Here is an 18251-nt window from a genome sequence, read left to right on the forward strand (position 1 = left end):
CGGACCGGTAATTTCCGGTTCGTCACATCCGGTTTCCAATTGACATTTGTCATGTGATGCAAGCAAATTCTATGCATATAATGCACTATCAAGCGAGTAGCGCCAACGGCAAACATGAAACCGACAGTTACAGAGGACTTTTGAATGAAGTTGATCTGCCTTAGGTTTTGATGATGCAATTTTTTACATTCTTCCATAACAGTCACATTTTAATTCATGAAATTTGGTGATTACAAATAGAAAATTATTTAAAAAATGGCTAAAATCATTCGAATGTGAACTTGTTGAGTTTTTAACCCGGCAATATAAATACCGGGACAGATTGATTTGCCCAAAATGTCCAAATTCATTCGATTGTCATTTGACGACAACTGTTCATTTGACAAAAACAAATCGAACCGTCGTCGTGGAATAAAGTGTTGGAAGTTTTCGGATTCACGGTGTCCGCACTCTCATTTACCAGTGTCCACAGATCCAGAGCTCTAATTGAAGACATTTAATCCAAAATGCCGACCGTTGGTGTAAAGCGTGACTTGTTATTCAAAGCGCTGGGCAAAACATACAGTAAGTTGGCGATTGCAGCCGGCAGAGGTTCATGCCGGGAGGAAGGTTATGTGCATAATCGCATCTTGCAAAACCCAACTCCTTTCTTGCAGCTGACGATGAGTTTCAAAAGCTCTGCTTCGAGTTTGGTCTCGAGCTGGACGAGGTTACGACGGAAAAGCAAATGATCACCAAGGAGCAGGGCCAAGTGGAAGCAGCAAAAGATGCGTCGGAGGAAGTTATCTACCGAATTGATATACCGGCGAACCGCTATGATTTGCTCTGCCTGGAGGGTTTAGTGCTGGGCCTTCAGGTGTTCTTGGGAAAGTATGTGTTTCTACTGATTTCCGGTGGCAGAAGCAGTTTTTAATTTTCCGCCTTTTTAGAATACCGTTTCCGCGGTTCACCAAGGTTGCCCCATCGGGGAAGGGCGTTGCATCGCAAAAGATGATCATAACGAAGTCGACGGCTCAAATTCGGCCGTTTGCGGTGGCGGCTGTGCTGCGCAACATCACGTTCACCAAGGATTCGTACGATAGCTTCATCGATTTGCAGGACAAGCTGCATCAGAACATTTGCCGCAAACGTACTCTCGTGGCCATCGGAACGCACGATCTGGATACGCTCCAGGGACCGTTCACGTACGATGCGAAGCCACCGAAGGAGATAAACTTTGTTCCGTTGAACCAGGACAAAGCGATGACGGCGGAAGAGCTAATGGAGTTCTACTCAACGCACGCCCAGCTCAAGGCTTATCTTCCGATCGTGCGGGACTCCCCGGTCTATCCGGTGATTTACGATGCGAACGGTGTGGTCCTTTCCCTGCCACCGATCATTAACGGTGACCATTCCAAGATTACGCTTAACACGAAGAATGTGTTCATCGAGTGTACGGCGACGGATCTTACCAAGGCCCGTATTGTGCTCGACACGCTGGTTTGCATGTTTTCCACGCACTGCGCCAAACAGTTCTCCGTGGAATACTGCGACGTGGTGACGGCAGAGGGTGAAACGAAACAATATCCGGATCTCGCCTTCCGCAAGGAAACCATTTCGGTAGCGAAAACGAACGCATACATCGGCATCAACGAGTCGGCCGAGCAGATGAGCAAAATGTTGAATCGATTGCTACCGACGAAGCTTACCGAAGCGGACACACTGGAGGTAGAAATTCCACCTACTCGCCACGACATGCTGCACACGTGCGACATCTACGAGGATGTGGCCATCGCGTACGGCTACAATCGCATCCCGAAGACGCTGCCCGCGAAAATGCACATCGCGAAGCAGTACCCGTTGAACAAGCTGACCGAACAACTGCGTGAACAGATCGCCCAAGCCGGCTTCACCGAGGGGCTAACCTTTACCCTCTGCTCGCGGGACGACATTGCGAACAAGATGAATGCCAAGATTGAGCAGATTCCGGCGGTGCACATTGCGAACCCGAAGACGCTCGAGTTTCAGGTGGTCCGGACGACGCTCATACCCGGTCTGCTGAAAACACTGGCGGCCAATCGTAAAATGCCGCTTCCGTTGAAGCTGTTCGAAGTGTCCGACGTCGTGTTGGCAGACAGCAAGGCGGAGGTGGGTGCGAAAAATGAACGTCGAGTTTGTGCGGTCAACTGCAATAAAACAGCCGGTTTCGAGGTGGTGCACGGTCTATTGGATCGGGTGATGCAGCTGCTCGAGGTGCCTTGGGACAAAGCAACTGGCTACTATCTGCAAGCCTGTGACGATCCGGCATACTTCCCGGGCCGTTGCGCATCCGTGCTGTACAAGGGAACCGACATCGGACGCATCGGTGTGCTACACCCGACCGTGCTGCAAGCATTCGAGTTGACCACCCCGTGTTCCGTCGTGGAATTCAACATGGAATATTTCGTCTAAAGCGTTCGTGAGTTTAATAATCTGTGGGCAAATAAAGGTCCCTTTAAATTTAATTTAAAATTTGCTCGATTATTTCCTTTATTCTCTTCAATCGTTTGACATCGGTTTATCAATCACACCCGTACGATTCCGTACACAGAAAGGGTAATTGAAAAATCTATCAACTCACTAACGCTGCTCACGGTTCCGAGGAAGTGCTTCTTTTGGTCGACGCTATTACTTATCATTGCTGAGCAACCCCTATCGGTCCCGACTAACTGCACCAAGGTAATTTCCTCGTGGACCAAAGGGTTCGCTGTGTAGTCGACCTCAAATTCGATTCGTTGGGCATTTTCCAACGGTCCCTTGGACAATTTGATCGTATGCATCAGTTGATCGCCTTCGTTGAGAGAGTATTGCCAAGCTAAAGTTATTATGATAATTTTGTTAGCCACTTTGAGCTGTATTACCATTGACACGTGCACCGAATCCTATGTTACACTGTGCATTTCCAGCGTTAAACCATCCGATGGTGACCACAAGGAAAAGGACAAGTTTACACCGCACCGCCATTAAAGATTGTACTCATCGGTCAGAAACAAAATGGAAACTGAGCTGGCATCGAAATTGCAGCCGAGTGTCTGGTTGCGGTAATCAATTTCTTATCGTAACACGTCATATCATATCTATTAGCCATTTTTGGGATTATGCTTCAATGCATTAGCTTATGGTTGTAACATGTAATCGCACAATCGACATGTTGAACGATTAGGCTATTATTTTTTTCAAAGGGATACGAAAACATATAGGAGAAACTAGAGATTTTTTATCAACAAATGATAACCAAGCCCCGGCAATTCATATCTGTTAACCACAAGTATGCGGTTGAGAGAATGGTAAATAATCAGTTCAGAAGTTTAACTGTGTGGTGAAATTCTTCGATTCTACAATTTCCGACGTAATATTGAATCAAAGAAAATAGTTAAAATGGAATTGGTTCTGTATATTTCAATATACTTGGTTAACAAAGTGATAACAAGTTGAATTGTATGGCCACTATTTCCCCACAGCATCCGTCGTATACAGATCCGTTCTGCGCTGGCTGAATATAGGAATCTGTGCCCGAACTTCGTCCACCGTCTGGAGATTCACATCGGCAACAACCGTTTCTTCGGCTTCGGCTGCTTGGGACACCACTTTGGCCCACGGATCCACCACCATCGAGTGGCCCCAGGCCACGTAACCGGCCGACTTGTCCCGGGCCGGAGAAATGGTAGCCACGTACGATTGTGTATCGTTCGCGCGTCCCCGCGCCAGCAGTTCCCAATGCAGCGGCCCCGTTTTCATGTTAAACGCTCCGGGATAGATTAACATATCGCATCCCTGATTGCGATACAATCGGGCAAGTTCGTCGAAGCGAATGTCGTAGCAAATGCCGAGACCAATCTTTGCCCCATCGATAGCGACCGTGGCAAGGCCGCTACCTCCGGTAAGGACGTCCGATTCACGGAACGTTATACCGCCCGGTATGTTGATGTCAAAAAGATGGATTTTTCGGTACGTTGCAAGCAGCGACCCTTCCGGTGACCACACGGTACACGTGTTGTACAGTTTGCTGTCCGTGGGACTCTTTTCAGGGATCGTTCCACCAATCAGATAAATGCCAAGCTCCTTCGCAATCGCCGCTAGGCTGCGGCTCGTTTCGCCCGATGGGATCTCTTCGGCATATTCCGGAAAGTGCTGCGTACCGTACGGTGAGTTGAAACATTCCGGCAGAGCGACCACACGGGCGCCCTTATCAGTGACAGCTGATCGGATTTTTGTCAGGGCATTTTCGATGTTTTGCGTTTTATTGGCACCGACTTTTAACTGCACCAGCGCAATACGAAATCCAGCTGGCGGAAGAGATTGTACAATTATTTACTCGTAGAATGATAAAACTGTGGTTTATTCTTATTAACTAGCTCACCGCGAACAGCACTCATCCTGCTGGTTGTAGCTGCAAAATGCTCGCTCGTTGTTATCAAATCCGAATAAATTATCAGCTGCACTTATCACACAGTTTTATTTGTTTTGATGTGCTCCCCAGTTAGTGATGGTTGGTCGGGATCGGACTCGATTATTAGGTGCAACTCTTTCCCGGAGTATTTGAACGAGAGAATCAGAATCAACAGCGAATCGGAATAACTTCACTCTAAATTTTCTTTTCAAAGTTCTCCTTAGTTTTTTTTTCTGGGGTTTTGTTTATCTCTCGCGGTAAATTACGGAAGGAATCAAAGGAATATTCGGATTGCTAGGTTAAAATTCGATAGGTCTTCGTTAAAAGATCAAATGTTGCTAACGTTTGAATGAACAGCGTGGTTTAAAATATTTGTGTAAAATTGTGTGGTTCATTTATTTTGTTGATAATGAATTCAAAAAACAAAAACAGATTAAAAACGCCCTTTGAAGCGTGTACAAATTTAATTATCCATAAACAAGTGTTACACACGTTATTCTCACATATATCGCCGAGAAGAATCGAAATTTGGTATAATTCACGAGTAGCCAACCTTGAGTTCATATAGATCCGAGCGTTTCTGTTCGAACACCGGTATCCGTTGGCGAACCTCGGTCAGCTCCTTCAGCACAAGATCCGCAACGACAATCTCCTGAAATTCGGTCGCTCGTTGAATAACCTGACCCCACGGGTCTACCACGAGCGAGTGACCGTACGGGATCAGCTTGGCGTGTGTATCGCGTGCCGGTGAGCAGAACGCCACGAATGTCTGATTGTCCAGGGCACGTGCCTTTGCCAGCAGCTCCCAGTGCTGCTCACCGGTCGGAACATCGCACACGGCCGGATAGATTAGCAGATCGCAGCCCATCGCGCGATAGGCGGTGGCAAACTCGGCGAACCGCATATCCCAGCAAATGCCCAACCCGATCCGGGTATCACCGACGGTGAAGGTCGCGTACTGGCTGCCAGCGGTGAAGAGTTTTGTTTCCGCCACCGTTGTCTTTCCACTGAGGCTTGAATCACAAAGATGGACCTACAGTAAGGAGTAGGTTTGGAGTGGAAAAAAGACAATCCTTGTTAGAGCATTTTGCAACATACACTGTCCCTTCCGTTTCACAACCTTCCGATACGTTGCCACCAGATCCCCTTCCGGGCCCCAAACGGTGCAGGTGTTGTACAACCGGCCTCCACACGATTCCACGATCGAACCACCAACCACGTATACACCAAAGTCTCGGGCCGCATTAGACAACGCCCGGCTGGTCTGCCCGTCAGGTATTTCCTCTGCCTCGTCCCGCAGCGTATCGACCGAGTACGGCGCATTGAAGCACTCGGGAAGTACGACCACATTCGCCTCCTTTTCCTTCTTAGCGATGCGTATCAGATCACACGCGTTCTTGAGGTTTTTCTCCTTCGACTCCACCACACGCAGCTGTATGAGAGCGATCCTGATCGTCATCCTTGAAGATTGTCCACGAATAAAAAAAAACGGATCCCAAAGTCGCTGACAGCGCAACTACTCGCGCTGATTGAAGCTCACGAACTAAACTCTTCGCCACTGCACTTTGCACGTCCCTGTCGGGACACCATCTGCATCGGGCAAAACCTCGATTACTTCACTCTATCAGTCTGCCCTCGCTGACCCCCGGAAACCATTCAGCGATCGGGTGACCGCGGCCAGGAAGAGAGTTGTTTTGACGTTCCCCCGGTACGTGGCCGAACTGTGCCGGCGGTATCGCCTCATCGTAAGATAATGGCCGCTGATACGAGAAGTCATCAGGGGGGAAGGGAGAGACAGAGCAACTCGACACATACAATGGCCGTACTGGATGCTGGTCGTATCTGCTTTCAATAATAATACAAACCTTTCAGCACATAGGAGATCGCAAAGATGCGAGATTGTTTGCATGATGAAAACGCAGAATGATGAGAAAATGCCGAATGTCGTTCTAATTAAGCCAATGATCGACACATCAGTAAACATGTTTGCTGCAGGGCACTCCGATTGAATCTATGCATTAGATGGATTAGATGAGGGGTTCGAGTTTTCAGGGTGTTTATAGCACAAGGAAGGCCCAATAAATTCTAGTGTCGAATTCAAATTTCCAATGGATGATTCGACTATTTGGTAAACCATTTTAAGATTGCTGTGCGCCTACGATCATACCATTTAGAAAAAAGTATACAGTCCCAAAATTAACCGTTAATTTTCTATTGTTTTTAACTAAGGATGGGTGCGCCTTTCCCGAGAAGGATCAGATCGTATAAAGAAATCGCTATCGAGAGGATTTTGTTCGTTTTAACAATATGTTAAGTTGGCTTTGAAGGCTCTACACACAATTTCTGGGGGGTTGGATTTTGCCAACGTAACTACTGTACTGTGAATACAGAGTACGGATCAGAAATAGTGATGTAGCCAATGCTTCAAATAATAATATTTTGTTATTTTGATTTCCTACCGATCAGGTGACTAGGGGAGTTATTCCACTTCACACGGGTTTAGTACATTCGGTAACGTGTTGAGAAAAATGTCTTTTTCAATCCACCTAGTTCATGAAAAAAATGTGAAAAATTTTCAATCCACCTAATTCTTCAAATGACAATTTCATATTAAAACATAAGAAAAAAAGAGTGTTACATAATGCATTTATACGATTACAATACGAACGCTCAACAAATAACAAAATAAACAACAAAATTCAGAATCATTTGACAAATTTTGAATGTTTAATCATACAGTCGTGAGTGATATTATGATGTATAATTCAGCGGAATATGGTGTAATACGTAAAATTTTCCCTATGGTGTTTGAATATCAAGCGCCTTTAAGGGTTGAGGCACCCTTGCTTGGAAACCGGATCCTTCTTTAGCTTATTCTCCGACGATCGACTGGTACAGTCTGTTATCAAAATGTGCAGCAGCACCAGCTTCAGGATGATACTTTTCCTTAATGGCTGCTGACCTGCCCTACCTTTTGCCACTGGTCTATCGATAAGCCGTCATAGTGGCTTGCCTGTGGCTCTATATAAAGGGCTACGGATTTCGTAGGGACTGGCTAAGAACGATCGTATGCTGTAGTGACGAGTGGTTTCCTTGCGACGTGATATCACCCTTCAAACAGAGTTAAAATGTCTACGTTAAGAGTGGCGCTGGTGCAGTTAAAAGGACAGCCGACAAAGAAGGAATGCATTGCCAACGCGGCGGCGCAAGTTCGACTGGCGAAGGACAAGGGTGCCCGGTTGATCATTCTACCAGAGTGTTTTAATTCGCCCTACAGCACGGCGGAGTTTGCCCACCATGCGGAAGAAATCCCGTCCGGTGTCACTAGCCAGGCATTGGCCAAGCTGGCGGCCGACCTGGGCATCTATCTGGTCGGTGGAACGTATCCGGAGCGCGAAGGAACCAAGCTGTACAACACCTGTCCCGTGTTTGGTCCGAAGGGTGAGCTGCTGTGTCGGTATCGTAAGATGCACCTGTTCGATATGGACATTCCGGGCCAGTGTACGTTTCGCGAGTCGGACGCATTGACCGCCGGCGACCAACTGGCGACGTTTACCATCGGGACGCTCAATATTGGCCTGGGCATATGCTACGACAAACGGTTCCCGGAGTTGACGGCCTGCTACCGCCAGCTCGGGTGCGATATGATGATCTTCCCATCCGCCTTCGACCCTTACACCGGCCCGCTGCACTGGGATCTACTCGGCCGATCCAGGGCCCTCGACAATCAGATGTTTGTGGCATTGGTGTCTCCGGCTCGGGATCCAACAACGGAATACGTTGCCTACGGTTACTCGCTCCTGTGTGATCCCTGGGGAAGAGTCCTCTGTCGAGCGAAGGAATCGCAGGAAACGATCATCACAGACATTGATTTGAAAGTCTGCGAACAGATCAAACGTCAGATTCCGATTTTGAATCAGAAACGCAACGACATTTACCAGCTGCTCACGAAGAAGTAATTAGCCACCGCCATCGCATAACCTTCGAGCGGCGCCTTCAAAAATAAAAGCGTCCGATACACACCACAATGTTTAGCGTTCGAACCAACCAACCGTCCGCCCTGTCTGGAAGGGCAAAAGTGTTTCCTGCACCGTTGTTTATGGCGCTTCTTTTCGTTCGGATCCGTTCGGATGACTTTTCCACTTCACTGGGCACCTTGGTCATACGACCTGGTAAATGTGGCCACGAATAAGCGATCGCTGGACCACTCGGTATCTGCAGAGGTACAAAGACGTGGCATGAAATAAACACATACTTTACACAGGTCGTTACTGTTACAGAAATCGTTTGGTTTTTGTTTTATTACACCTATTATCTTTGTATTTAATATGCTGATGCAATTCCATCCTGGTTGCATTAGCGATCCACATAAAGGCGGCGCAAACGGAGGGCAGCGAACACAGAACGTTCGTACACGTTGTGGCGCAACGCCCCGAGAAGTGTAAATAAACATCTATGGCACGGGGGAGTGGGGGAGGAAAACAGGGAAAACCATACAACAAAACCAAGCAAAACTACATTCAGTATCCATCCCCATGAGGGGGGTTTTTTTTTGTTACAATTCTCTTTGGATTATCTCGCGTACCCTATATTGCCAACGCCTCCTAGGCACTCCCCGCCTTGCTACAGGAATGAAGCAAATGAACTAAACACAGGAAAGAAATATTACACATCTTCACCAACGGCTTCCGCAAAACCTGCCAATAGGGCGGCTCTCCCTGGCACCCTAATCTCGCTCGTACAGCACCGGGAACGGGCGATCCTCCGGCGGTTGGAGCCAGTTCTCTTTGGAATATTCACAGTCTTGTGTTTCGATCACGTGGAAGGTGTACGCGTGCCGGCTGCGGTCGGACTTGTTCGCGTCACTCCGGTGCACCACCTGGCTGTCGATGAGGACGCACGAGCCCGCCTTTACCGGGACGGCCACGAAGTTGGACTGCGGGTAGAGGGGGGCCGGTCGGTCGTAAACTAGCAGCTCGTCGGAGGTTTTGTCTGAGTTACGAATCCACCTGGAAATTAGGACAGAATTTAGGTTTATTTGCAGACTACAAGCATTTGGAACTTAATGTTTGGAAGATCTCAATTCATAGTCCAGACTGAAGAATCTGCACTGGAGGATCATCTGGACTATTGTTATTAAGACCTCATTGGTACCTACCGACGGTGAACACCGCTTTTGTGCGATCCTTTGATGAAGTGAAGGCATCCGTTCTGGAGCGTGGCATCCTCGAGCGGAATCCAGAAGCCGACCGTCGTGCTCGGCTCGGTGTGCAGGTACGTGGCATCCTGGTGTGGCTTCACCTCGCCGCCAATGCCCGGGTTCTTGAAGATGTACATACTCTGGGCGACGGCCGGTCGGCGGAAGCCGAGCTGCCAGCAAACCTCCTTCACGCGGTTCGAGAACGTGACCTCTTGGAACGCCGGATGTTCGGTGTGCAGCGCGTGACCCACCTTGTTCAGCGAGAAGGCCGGGTCGACCAGCAGCTCCCCATTCTCCCCGATGGCGCCCTCCTCGAAGAAGTAGCGTACCTTGTCCGCGCTCTCGAGAAAGTATCGCTCGCGGCCCTGCGCAGACTGTGCGCCGGCATTCGCGTTGAACACCTTGCGCTCCTCCTTCGGGGCATCCTGGTGCAGGTTGCGTCCCACCTGCAGCAGCTCCTGCACCTCTTCCGGCGTGAGGAAATCATCGATCACCGCGAACCCGTCCTCGCGGACCTAGTAGAGCGGGGAGAAAATCCGATAGGACACGCATTACATGAGGCACATTCCTTACATTCCGACCGACCGGCGAAATTACTCATCGGGTCGCGTGAGTTTGGGTCAACGGATAAAGTACCCCACACAGATTTATGACGCACCACAGCCGCCCACCCCTCACGTACACAACGCCACTTGGTGAGGCAATTAAAAACACTCGAGACAAGTCGTCGAGAAGGAGTGCAAGAGAAAAGCAAACCATCTACAAAATCACACGACTAAGGCCAAAGCCAACGACGCTTCTTTGCTCTTCCGAACCGGGGCTAAATATATAACGCAGAAGCGAGTCCGCTGACTCGACACCCCGGTCGCCCACTTGGTGGGGCCAAGGAAGATGCACGGTTTTGCGTCGTTGCAACACCGACCGATGGGTGGTGGTGGGTTTTTTGTCTCTTCCCTCGCACATTTTGCTCCACTTGAACCAAATTTTGCTTCTGCCTCTTGCCTTCCTACGAACTCTTCTTCAGTCCGGCTGCATCAACCGGATTTTCGTCGCGTTGCATCAGTGCTGCCCCGCTGGGTACAGCGAACTGCATTCATCGGCAGAAATATTTGTGCATATGTGTGGGGTTAGTGTTGTGTTTTTTTTTGCTCTGTCCTGTGTGTGTCTTAGTCGTTTTGCCGGTTATAATTAAAAACGTGAAATAAATTAAAAACACCGGACGGGCATCGCCGAAATTCGGCCACCCCGTGGAGTGGGGAGAGGCGTTCGGTTCGGTTTTCTGTTTGCCATTTATGTCTATGCGCCGATGGCGTGCTTCAATATGTGGTCGCCGGGATTCGTTGTTCAGCTTCCTCGCTTCGATGTAGTAATCCTTGAGAAATGGATGAGTCACAGAAGCTGACGAACGTGGTTTCGGTAATTCGACCAAGTACGAAACCGCACGTCGAATGTCACGATCTGTAAATACAGTGATCATTCATCGAGCCATTTGCGTCGTGTGAAAAATCGCTTGAAAAGGTACATATGTTTTCAATATATTTTCAATGTGAGTCACCTCTTTGAAGACGGTTTTAAATATTTTCGACGGGTTTAAGTATTTACCGGATGTGGTTCGTGGATAACTTTTCCTCAAATTAATTTCACCTTGCATGATTTCACGTTCCAAAAAATATTTTTAAATTTACCTTGCTTATTTCGGGTGACTCTATTTAATTGGAATTCTCTTCTACTATTCAAAACAAATAAAGATGAAGCGTTCATAATTCTGCACACATGATTTTTAGTGTCAAAAAAGGCATTCCTAATATCTGCCCTTATTGAGTAAATTAGAAGATATCGAGCATCATTGATTCAAACTATTTACCTTGTCAAATGACTATCCAAACCGTAAACAAAGCGTTTATTTGAACAAGTTAAATTAATAATACACTATCACATATCCCTTTAACGTTTTTTTCGTACGAACTAACTTGAACACTGTTTCCTGTTTGGTAGTAAATATAAATATCAAACACATGTTGGCCCATACGATCGCGCCACCCTCAACAGCCCCCCTTTGCAGCTAGTTTTAATCAAGATCAAGTAAACAGAGCGCTAAGGAGGCGAAGAGGCCGCCACTCGCGCCACTCCGGAAGCTGCCAATTGGCTTAACGATGGGCGGCTACATAGTTGGAGCATAAAAAAAATCCTTCTGCCTACTCGTGCGTGTGGAGTAGATGCGTGCGCATAAAACCGATACGATTTTGCTGACGCGGATGACGCACAGGAAGGAAGAGGTGCACAGTGGAAGAGGCGACCGCATAAAAACAATCACAACGTTGCGTGGCGTCCGGGACGGTACTTGCATAAGATAACACATTTTCACCTGCATCAGATCAAGTGCGCCACGCCTGTACCTTCCGGCTTTCCACGGCGGTGGAAAAACCCGTACCTGCCGGTCATTGATGGACGCGTGCGTGAATGGGGGCTTTCCACACGTATGTAGAGGCCCAGTTTTCACAAATGCTTTCATTGTTTTCCGAAGCGGCGTGCAAAAGAAAAGAGCTATCGATTGCATCGAGAAAAGAGAGACAGCCGCACCGGGAAAACGATACAGTGCCAACAAACCAAACGGAAAACGGTTCGCGCTTCTCGAAACGAACGGCGAAAGCGCAGGAACCGTTAATGGAACGGGCGCGACAGTGTGACCGCGGCCCCCGGGTAGATTCATTAAAATTCAATTATTATTACCCCCGGCTGGTTAGCGGACGCGGGGCGGGGACGCCGGAGTACCCGACGCACGGGTACGATTCGGCGCGGGTGTCGGCTTTTCCTTCTACGGTCATCGGGTGAGATGGCGCGGGTGCGCGCGGCTTCGAGCAAAGTGGTTCGGTCATCCGAAAAAGGAAATCCACTTTGGTGTGATTGTGTAGTTTGGCTCTGTTGTGGTTTTGCTTTGCTTTATGTGCTCTTTCCCAATCGACACCGGTTGCCGCCCGGGGTTTCGTGGTTATGTCACTGGAAATTGAGACAGATTGACCGATTTCGGAGTTCGTTTCCCTTGCGTCCGGAACGCACCGGGCTGGCCGCGGAAAGGTGTGGCGCAATTTGCGATGCGCAAAACCACCCGTCAAACGGTTCCGTCGCAAACGTTAACACCTAATTTTAGCACGTTACCAAAGCAGAGGCACCGATCATTTTCCGGCTGAGTGGAAACCTTTACCCTCTCTACCACGCTCGGTTGGAAGTTTGGAGGTGACGAAAGGTAAATATCTTATTCATTTTCATCCGAAATACACCTCCCAAACGGTGTGTGAGCGGTGGGTGGAAGACGATCGGCCCAGGAGCGCGTTCCGGTGTGCCGGTGTGTGTACGCGCTTCGCGTTCCGAACGGAGAAGAACCGACTGTTACGAACGCTACAAATATTCTCCACATTCTTGGACCCCGCCGGTTGCGGGTGGACTGCGGGCGCACAAATTGCACACGGGTTTTTCTAATTTTAACACCACGTTACCAGCGGGATCCCCTTGTTCGCTGGCAAGCATTTCCACCGGGTGCGGACCGTGGTTAGCTCACCTGATCGATCAGAAGGTTCCGCATCGCAGTTCAAGACGTAGTTGTTCTCGAAGGATCTGTCCTTTCTCCGGTAGCGGTTGGAAGCGATAAGCTACGGAATTCAAACGTATCGCTCGAAGACACAATCAGCCGTTCCACTGTTTGCTTCAAGTTCGATCGCCAGCGAATTGGTTCGGATTGTCTTTATCTTATCACAATGTTTACAGCGTCAGCGTACGGCGATACTCCGGCCGTCTGTGCACACCACACCAAAATCCCTATCTCGACGGTACGGTACGCGGTACGCGGAAAATCCTATGCTCAAAACGGTACGATCCCGCTGGGTCAAGACGCCGGACAGCACTACGGGGAACCGCGAATCGTACGCACGGTTTTATGTTGTTGTCTCGACGTCGACGATGCAAGTCACTCATTCTCTTTCGAAAACTCGCGATCGTACTCACTCTCAAACTTACAGCCGCACGCTCAGCTGTTGTCTGCACGATCTTCTCGTTGCCCCGCGGTACAAAATGAGTGCTTGCACACAATTTCCACCCGTTTCACTGACTGTTTTACCCACCCTACCCTAAAAACTGCTGCTTGCACACAACCGCTAGCTACTCTTCACCCACCGCCTTCCTGCTTCACCCCCTATGGGGTCCATGGATCAAATATCTCTCACTCTCCTCGAAACCTAACTACATTTCCCACAGTAGGAAGGTTTGATTTACATCTGGTCAAAGTTTTATTCCGGATATTTTTCTACAATGTTACTGCCGATTTTTAGTGCGATTGATTAATATATACAACCGGACGCACTTACAAATAAATAGTATCCAATCAAACATATTTTTTTTATGGTTTATTTCTTCGCAAACACGTTTTTTGCTCACCAATTAGATTTATTTTTGACCATCGTATTTTTCCATAGTAGCCGTCAGCATTCCTGCTGTCTAAAGACAAATCAGTGTAGTGATGGGATAGCTCCAGAAAAGAACGACATCTTCGCATCCGATCCAGCAAAGGAGCGAGTCCTTTCGCAGAAAAAAAAATAAGGTATTATAACACCATAATCTTTATTCATTTATTCATTATTTTATGCTACTGATTAAGTCACGGACAAAACGAATATTAGAATTATATTCGCTGCTCGATCAAATACTGCTTTTTATAGTTGACTCGTGCGTCGAAAAGATAACTTGATTGCTCAGGCAAGTACGCAGTAAAGCCTGAAATTGGCAAGTGGTTAATGCTAGTCTACCTGTCCCGTGTGAGCAAGGAGCTGGTATTCAGGTGGCTATATGATTTCACAGCTTATGTAATTACAAGCTTTCAAACAATTTGTTACCGGTAAATGATTGCTCCGGAGCGAACAGCTTTCGTCAAATTGTCTGCATGCTAGTCATTTGCCACTTACCAACGAGTGGGTCAATCTTTAAGCACAATGAATCTTCATAATGCAATATGAGGAGCCAATAAAACTTAATTTACGGTTGGAATGAAAAATGTCTTATATGGAGCAAATGAATACATACGATCCAGCTCCAACGTTCCAACTCTAGTTCAGTGTTGATAGCTGCCAGCAGCACTTGGAGTGCGTCGTGTGCAGTAAAAATATAAGTGTGAAAAATAGTTGTGTTTTCAATCTAACCAAGCTCGTTAATAGATAAGATTGGTTAATAAAGTGTTTGCTTTCATTTAAACATGTAAAGCAGATGAAAATCGATCGTGCTTCAGTATTGTCAACGCTCTTCCACTTGATGCTGGCAATGGAAAGAAGATAAGTATTCCATCTTTATATTGTGCATAATTGTACATAATAAGTGATATAGTCTTTCTTCTTTTGCAGGTTTTGCCAGAAGTAGACCTAGGAGTAGTGCCAGTGAAGTGTAAAAAGAGAAATTAAATTAATAAAACGGTAACATAACCTAAAGGTAAATTCCAAAATAGTTGTTGTTTACATTTTCGGATGACATTTCCCTCGTGGGCATTGGTAGACCCGGAGGGTATGGGGAAAAATTTGTGAAGGGAGGAACGAGGAGGGGTAACCCATAACAGAAGGGGAGTGAGTTCCTTCCCCTCATTTTTCGAATTACTGAACGCCATATATCAAAAAGACTCCTATTGCTTGGCGTTCAGTGATTCAAGTATATGGCGTTCAGTAATTCTAATGTATGGCGTTCAGTGATTGCACGCAAGTTTTTGTACACCGGGGTGAAGATCGCATCCCGCGGGCGACTGCATGAAAACAAACAGTTTGCTCATCTTTGGCGGTGAGTGTCCATTTGTTTACGTTTCGATGCCCTTACAGCGTTTGGTTTTTTTTGGTGTAATTTTCCTCCCAACACCAGAAAAACTTTCCTTACACGCGTAATTAAACCTGGAGCTTACGACCGTGGTATTTAGAATGTAGATCGTCCGATGCGGAATTTAAATGTACGTGCAATTAGATATATCATCATGCAAATTGGCAAAAACAGCGCGCAATCGTGCGTCGAATGCGTTCAAACTGCGCGAAGGCGGTGTAACAATTTACAAATGAGTGAATAAATGATGTTCGATTGCGTTGTTACCGTTACAGGAACATGCAATCTGTCCATCGAACGGATGATAATTCCATATCACTTCTCCTCAGGCACATTTAGTTCATAACGCACTTAAAGCGTGCAGTGATAGAGGAACAGTTTCCACGAGAGAAAAACTCAACCTTTTTACGATTGAGTAAATTTGTGAGATTTTGAGTTCCGTCGAGAATGAGAGAAGATCTCAATCGATAGGGTTACCAAACGCACACACGTAGGTCGGGCGCGTTGAAATTTGCATTCAAGGTGTCGTACTGCTGCACTATCTTCCGAAGATGGGGCTCTAATTGTATTAAATATTTAAACGTTCGGATATCAGTTTTCACCTTTTAGTTTAAACGCCTCCATCGAATTATTCAATTTTCCGTAAATTTATTTTCCCGTAATCAATTAGCATTGCGACCTTCGGTCGGTAATGAACTGCTTTAGTTTCGCCTGTGAACCTCACCCAGACTCGCCGCGTGTTAATTGATGCACTTTTCCCATTCAATTTTTCCATCATCAATAATGAAGGAAGATTTGCTTTCTTCTGGGCGAAATTTGTTTCGTCAAATATTTACCTCAATGCTTAATGAATAAAGCTGTGAATTGAATTCGGTCCGCTACACTGATGCGCGTTTTCGGAGTAAAGCACTTTCACGTTTCAAATTTGTCGTTGATTATTTTTTTTTGTTTTTCTGGCTAAGCGGCGGCTAGGGTTCCATTTATTTCAAACAAAGTTTTCTCTCTAACATTTCAAAGACAATTTCAATTTCGTTCACAATCAATGGAGCTGGGAGGACGTTGCTGCTGGTCGGCGGGCACAACTCTATAGCCGTTTAATGGCGAACCAACCGAAGCGGATGATATGTTCATCAACGGTTTGTGGATCGATTCAATCATCGATTTTCTGCCCACCGGTTTCGATAGTAAAAGCGTATCCATCGTCAGATCACTCGATGCTAAACCGTGCCGACGATCCCGGGTCCCCCCATCCCATCCTGGAGGCGGGGGTTGAGAAGGTAACATGATCGCATGATCGTGTGCAGCTTTGTCCCGCCCTCCCCCCCTCCCCACCACCAAAACAATACGAGTCTGTCCTACATTTCGAGCAACAAACCACCCAAGGGTTGATAGACAGTGAATGGGAAGGAAAAGAAGCAGTGGAGGAACAGAGGGGGAAGAAGTGAGATGGAGGAGAAAAAAGGTGCAAAAAGGTATTCGATCCAGGCAGGGGTGAGGGGACTCGACCGGATGAGACTAATTTTAGACAACGGTTTCCGTTTTTCCATCGACTTAGGCAAGATAGTCACCATGCGAGCGCGAAATGACGTAGATGTTCAGAAGAAAAGGAAAGATATGTATAAATATTAGCTAATGGAAGAATATTGAATAGAATAAATATATTGAAAGAATGTTAAAGTGGGTAAGGGCATTCATTTTTGTTACTATTATGTAATGTTGATAGTGTACGCACAAAGAGGATTGAGCAGATCAATTTCTCTTATTTTACTGTATGTATAAATGAGTTGAGTAACGTGTATAAATTAAACTGTTACAGAATCATCTATAATAATTATCAATTAAAAATAATCTTATCTTATTCAAGCAACCGCATCATTGTCTCGAGGAGCTTCACGTTGTTTTTGCCACATAGCACCATTCACCAGGCTGGCCAATGATGTTGGAAGAACCGGTTGGCTCCAACAAACTGCAAACAATAACAGCACCAGCAACAACAGCTAGCAGCATAAATTATGCAGAACGCCACCGCAAGATTGCAGGGCTCGCTTTAGACAGACTCCACATTCCGAAAGACGCGCTGATGGCGCACGTCTTGCAACCGGTCGAAGGGTTCTTACCCAGCTAGAAGAATAGCCTTCCAAAGCGAACAGAGATCTGGTGGTGTCTGGTGCCATCGTTTTGCACTAAACTCTCTTTGGTACAGCAAAACAATGAACTTTTCACCCAACGTACGAAGGGGGTTTTTTTATATTTGCATTGAATGCAGTTTGTGCGGAGCTGGTCGTGGTCGAGAAGATCTCTAGAGTTCTAACGGACGGATCCGAAGCTCAACTTCCATCAACTTCCCCGGTGATGCCGAGACATCTTCGGAGCCGCTCCATTGTGGCGATTGTCGGATGGTTCCTGGTACTGCTCCGCCTTTCAACACCAGCCATCAGATTGAATGATCCACCGTTGTCGGCCCTAGAGATTGTGCATTCCGGTCCCCCACCCCCCGTCCGGACGGTTCTAACGGTTGCCCAAAAGGTTACGTTATCGTCGGCGGCCTATCACGATTTGCGAAGGTCCGTGCGGGAGCCCCATATGGGTGCACCAGGTGGCTGGTCCAGTTCACGGTCGATGTGCAACAGCCAATCCCCAAAGTAGCAGTATCTCGTATCCGTGACATTTAGGACCGGATCGACGGATGGGAAGGCGTTTCAAGGCATGGAGGCTGTAGATATGATTGGTTGATCGGTCGATCGGTCGGGTGTTAAAGCGGTAGGTTTTTTCCTCTCTCCCTCTTCATCCCTCTATCTCTCG

The 18251-nt window shown here is 47.1% G+C and overlaps 5 protein-coding genes across 5 annotated transcripts; 2 read left to right on the top strand and 3 right to left on the bottom strand.

Moving 5' to 3' along the window:
* Positions 1 to 414: 414 nt before the first annotated feature.
* Positions 415 to 2477, top strand: LOC131286517 (phenylalanine--tRNA ligase beta subunit). Its single transcript, XM_058315478.1, has 3 exons — positions 415 to 564; positions 657 to 870; positions 930 to 2477. The coding sequence occupies exons 1-3, from the start codon at positions 507 to 509 to the stop codon at positions 2428 to 2430; spliced, it is 1773 nt and encodes a 590-aa protein (XP_058171461.1). The 5' UTR covers positions 415 to 506; the 3' UTR covers positions 2431 to 2477.
* Positions 2478 to 3389: 912 nt separating this feature from the next.
* Positions 3390 to 4488, bottom strand: LOC131286802 (omega-amidase NIT2-like). Its single transcript, XM_058315802.1, has 2 exons — positions 4379 to 4488; positions 3390 to 4304 (listed from the first exon to the last, which is right to left on the bottom strand). The coding sequence occupies exons 1-2, from the start codon at positions 4392 to 4394 to the stop codon at positions 3466 to 3468; spliced, it is 855 nt and encodes a 284-aa protein (XP_058171785.1). The 5' UTR covers positions 4395 to 4488; the 3' UTR covers positions 3390 to 3465.
* A 458-nt stretch (positions 4489 to 4946) lies between these two features.
* Positions 4947 to 6140, bottom strand: LOC131284614 (omega-amidase NIT2-like). Its single transcript, XM_058313477.1, has 2 exons — positions 5529 to 6140; positions 4947 to 5441 (listed from the first exon to the last, which is right to left on the bottom strand). Exons 1-2 carry the CDS (start codon positions 5865 to 5867, stop codon positions 4947 to 4949), a joined length of 834 nt encoding a protein of 277 aa, XP_058169460.1. The 5' UTR covers positions 5868 to 6140.
* Positions 6141 to 7536: 1396 nt separating this feature from the next.
* Positions 7537 to 8367, top strand: LOC131289107 (omega-amidase NIT2-like). The gene has a single exon (XM_058318308.1). The coding sequence runs from the start codon at positions 7537 to 7539 to the stop codon at positions 8365 to 8367; it is 831 nt and encodes a 276-aa protein (XP_058174291.1).
* Positions 8368 to 9125: 758 nt separating this feature from the next.
* Positions 9126 to 13188, bottom strand: LOC131288126 (phytanoyl-CoA dioxygenase domain-containing protein 1). Its single transcript, XM_058317238.1, has 3 exons — positions 13165 to 13188; positions 9567 to 10123; positions 9126 to 9417 (listed from the first exon to the last, which is right to left on the bottom strand). Exons 1-3 carry the CDS (start codon positions 13186 to 13188, stop codon positions 9135 to 9137), a joined length of 864 nt encoding a protein of 287 aa, XP_058173221.1. The 3' UTR covers positions 9126 to 9134.
* Positions 13189 to 18251: the final 5063 nt, after the last annotated feature.

The sequence above is a fragment of the Anopheles ziemanni genome, chromosome 3 (assembly GCF_943734765.1).
Source record: "Anopheles ziemanni chromosome 3, idAnoZiCoDA_A2_x.2, whole genome shotgun sequence".
In the NCBI taxonomy this organism is placed as follows: Eukaryota; Metazoa; Arthropoda; class Insecta; order Diptera; family Culicidae; genus Anopheles; species Anopheles ziemanni.

Excerpts from the sequence above, each read along its gene's own strand:
- LOC131286517 (XM_058315478.1), top strand. The coding sequence starts at position 507 with ATGCCGACCGTTGGTGTAAAGCGTGACTTGTTATTCAAAGCGCTGGGC. Across the intron at positions 565-656 it reads AGCGCTGGGCAAAACATACA|CTGACGATGAGTTTCAAAAG; the intron begins GTAAGTTGGCGA and ends CCTTTCTTGCAG. Across the intron at positions 871-929 it reads CTTCAGGTGTTCTTGGGAAA|AATACCGTTTCCGCGGTTCA; the intron begins GTATGTGTTTCT and ends CCGCCTTTTTAG.
- LOC131288126 (XM_058317238.1), bottom strand. The coding sequence starts at position 13,188 with ATGCGGAACCTTCTGATCGATCAG. Across the intron at positions 10,124-13,164 it reads GGAACCTTCTGATCGATCAG|GTCCGCGAGGACGGGTTCGC; the intron begins GTGAGCTAACCA and ends CCGCTCTACTAG. Across the intron at positions 9,418-9,566 it reads AAAAGCGGTGTTCACCGTCG|GTGGATTCGTAACTCAGACA; the intron begins GTAGGTACCAAT and ends CCTAATTTCCAG.
- LOC131284614 (XM_058313477.1), bottom strand. The coding sequence starts at position 5,867 with ATGACGATCAGGATCGCTCTCATACAGCTGCGTGTGGTGGAGTCGAAG. Across the intron at positions 5,442-5,528 it reads TGGTGGCAACGTATCGGAAG|GTCCATCTTTGTGATTCAAG; the intron begins GTTGTGAAACGG and ends TCCTTACTGTAG.
- LOC131289107 (XM_058318308.1), top strand. The coding sequence starts at position 7,537 with ATGTCTACGTTAAGAGTGGCGCTGGTGCAGTTAAAAGGACAGCCGACA.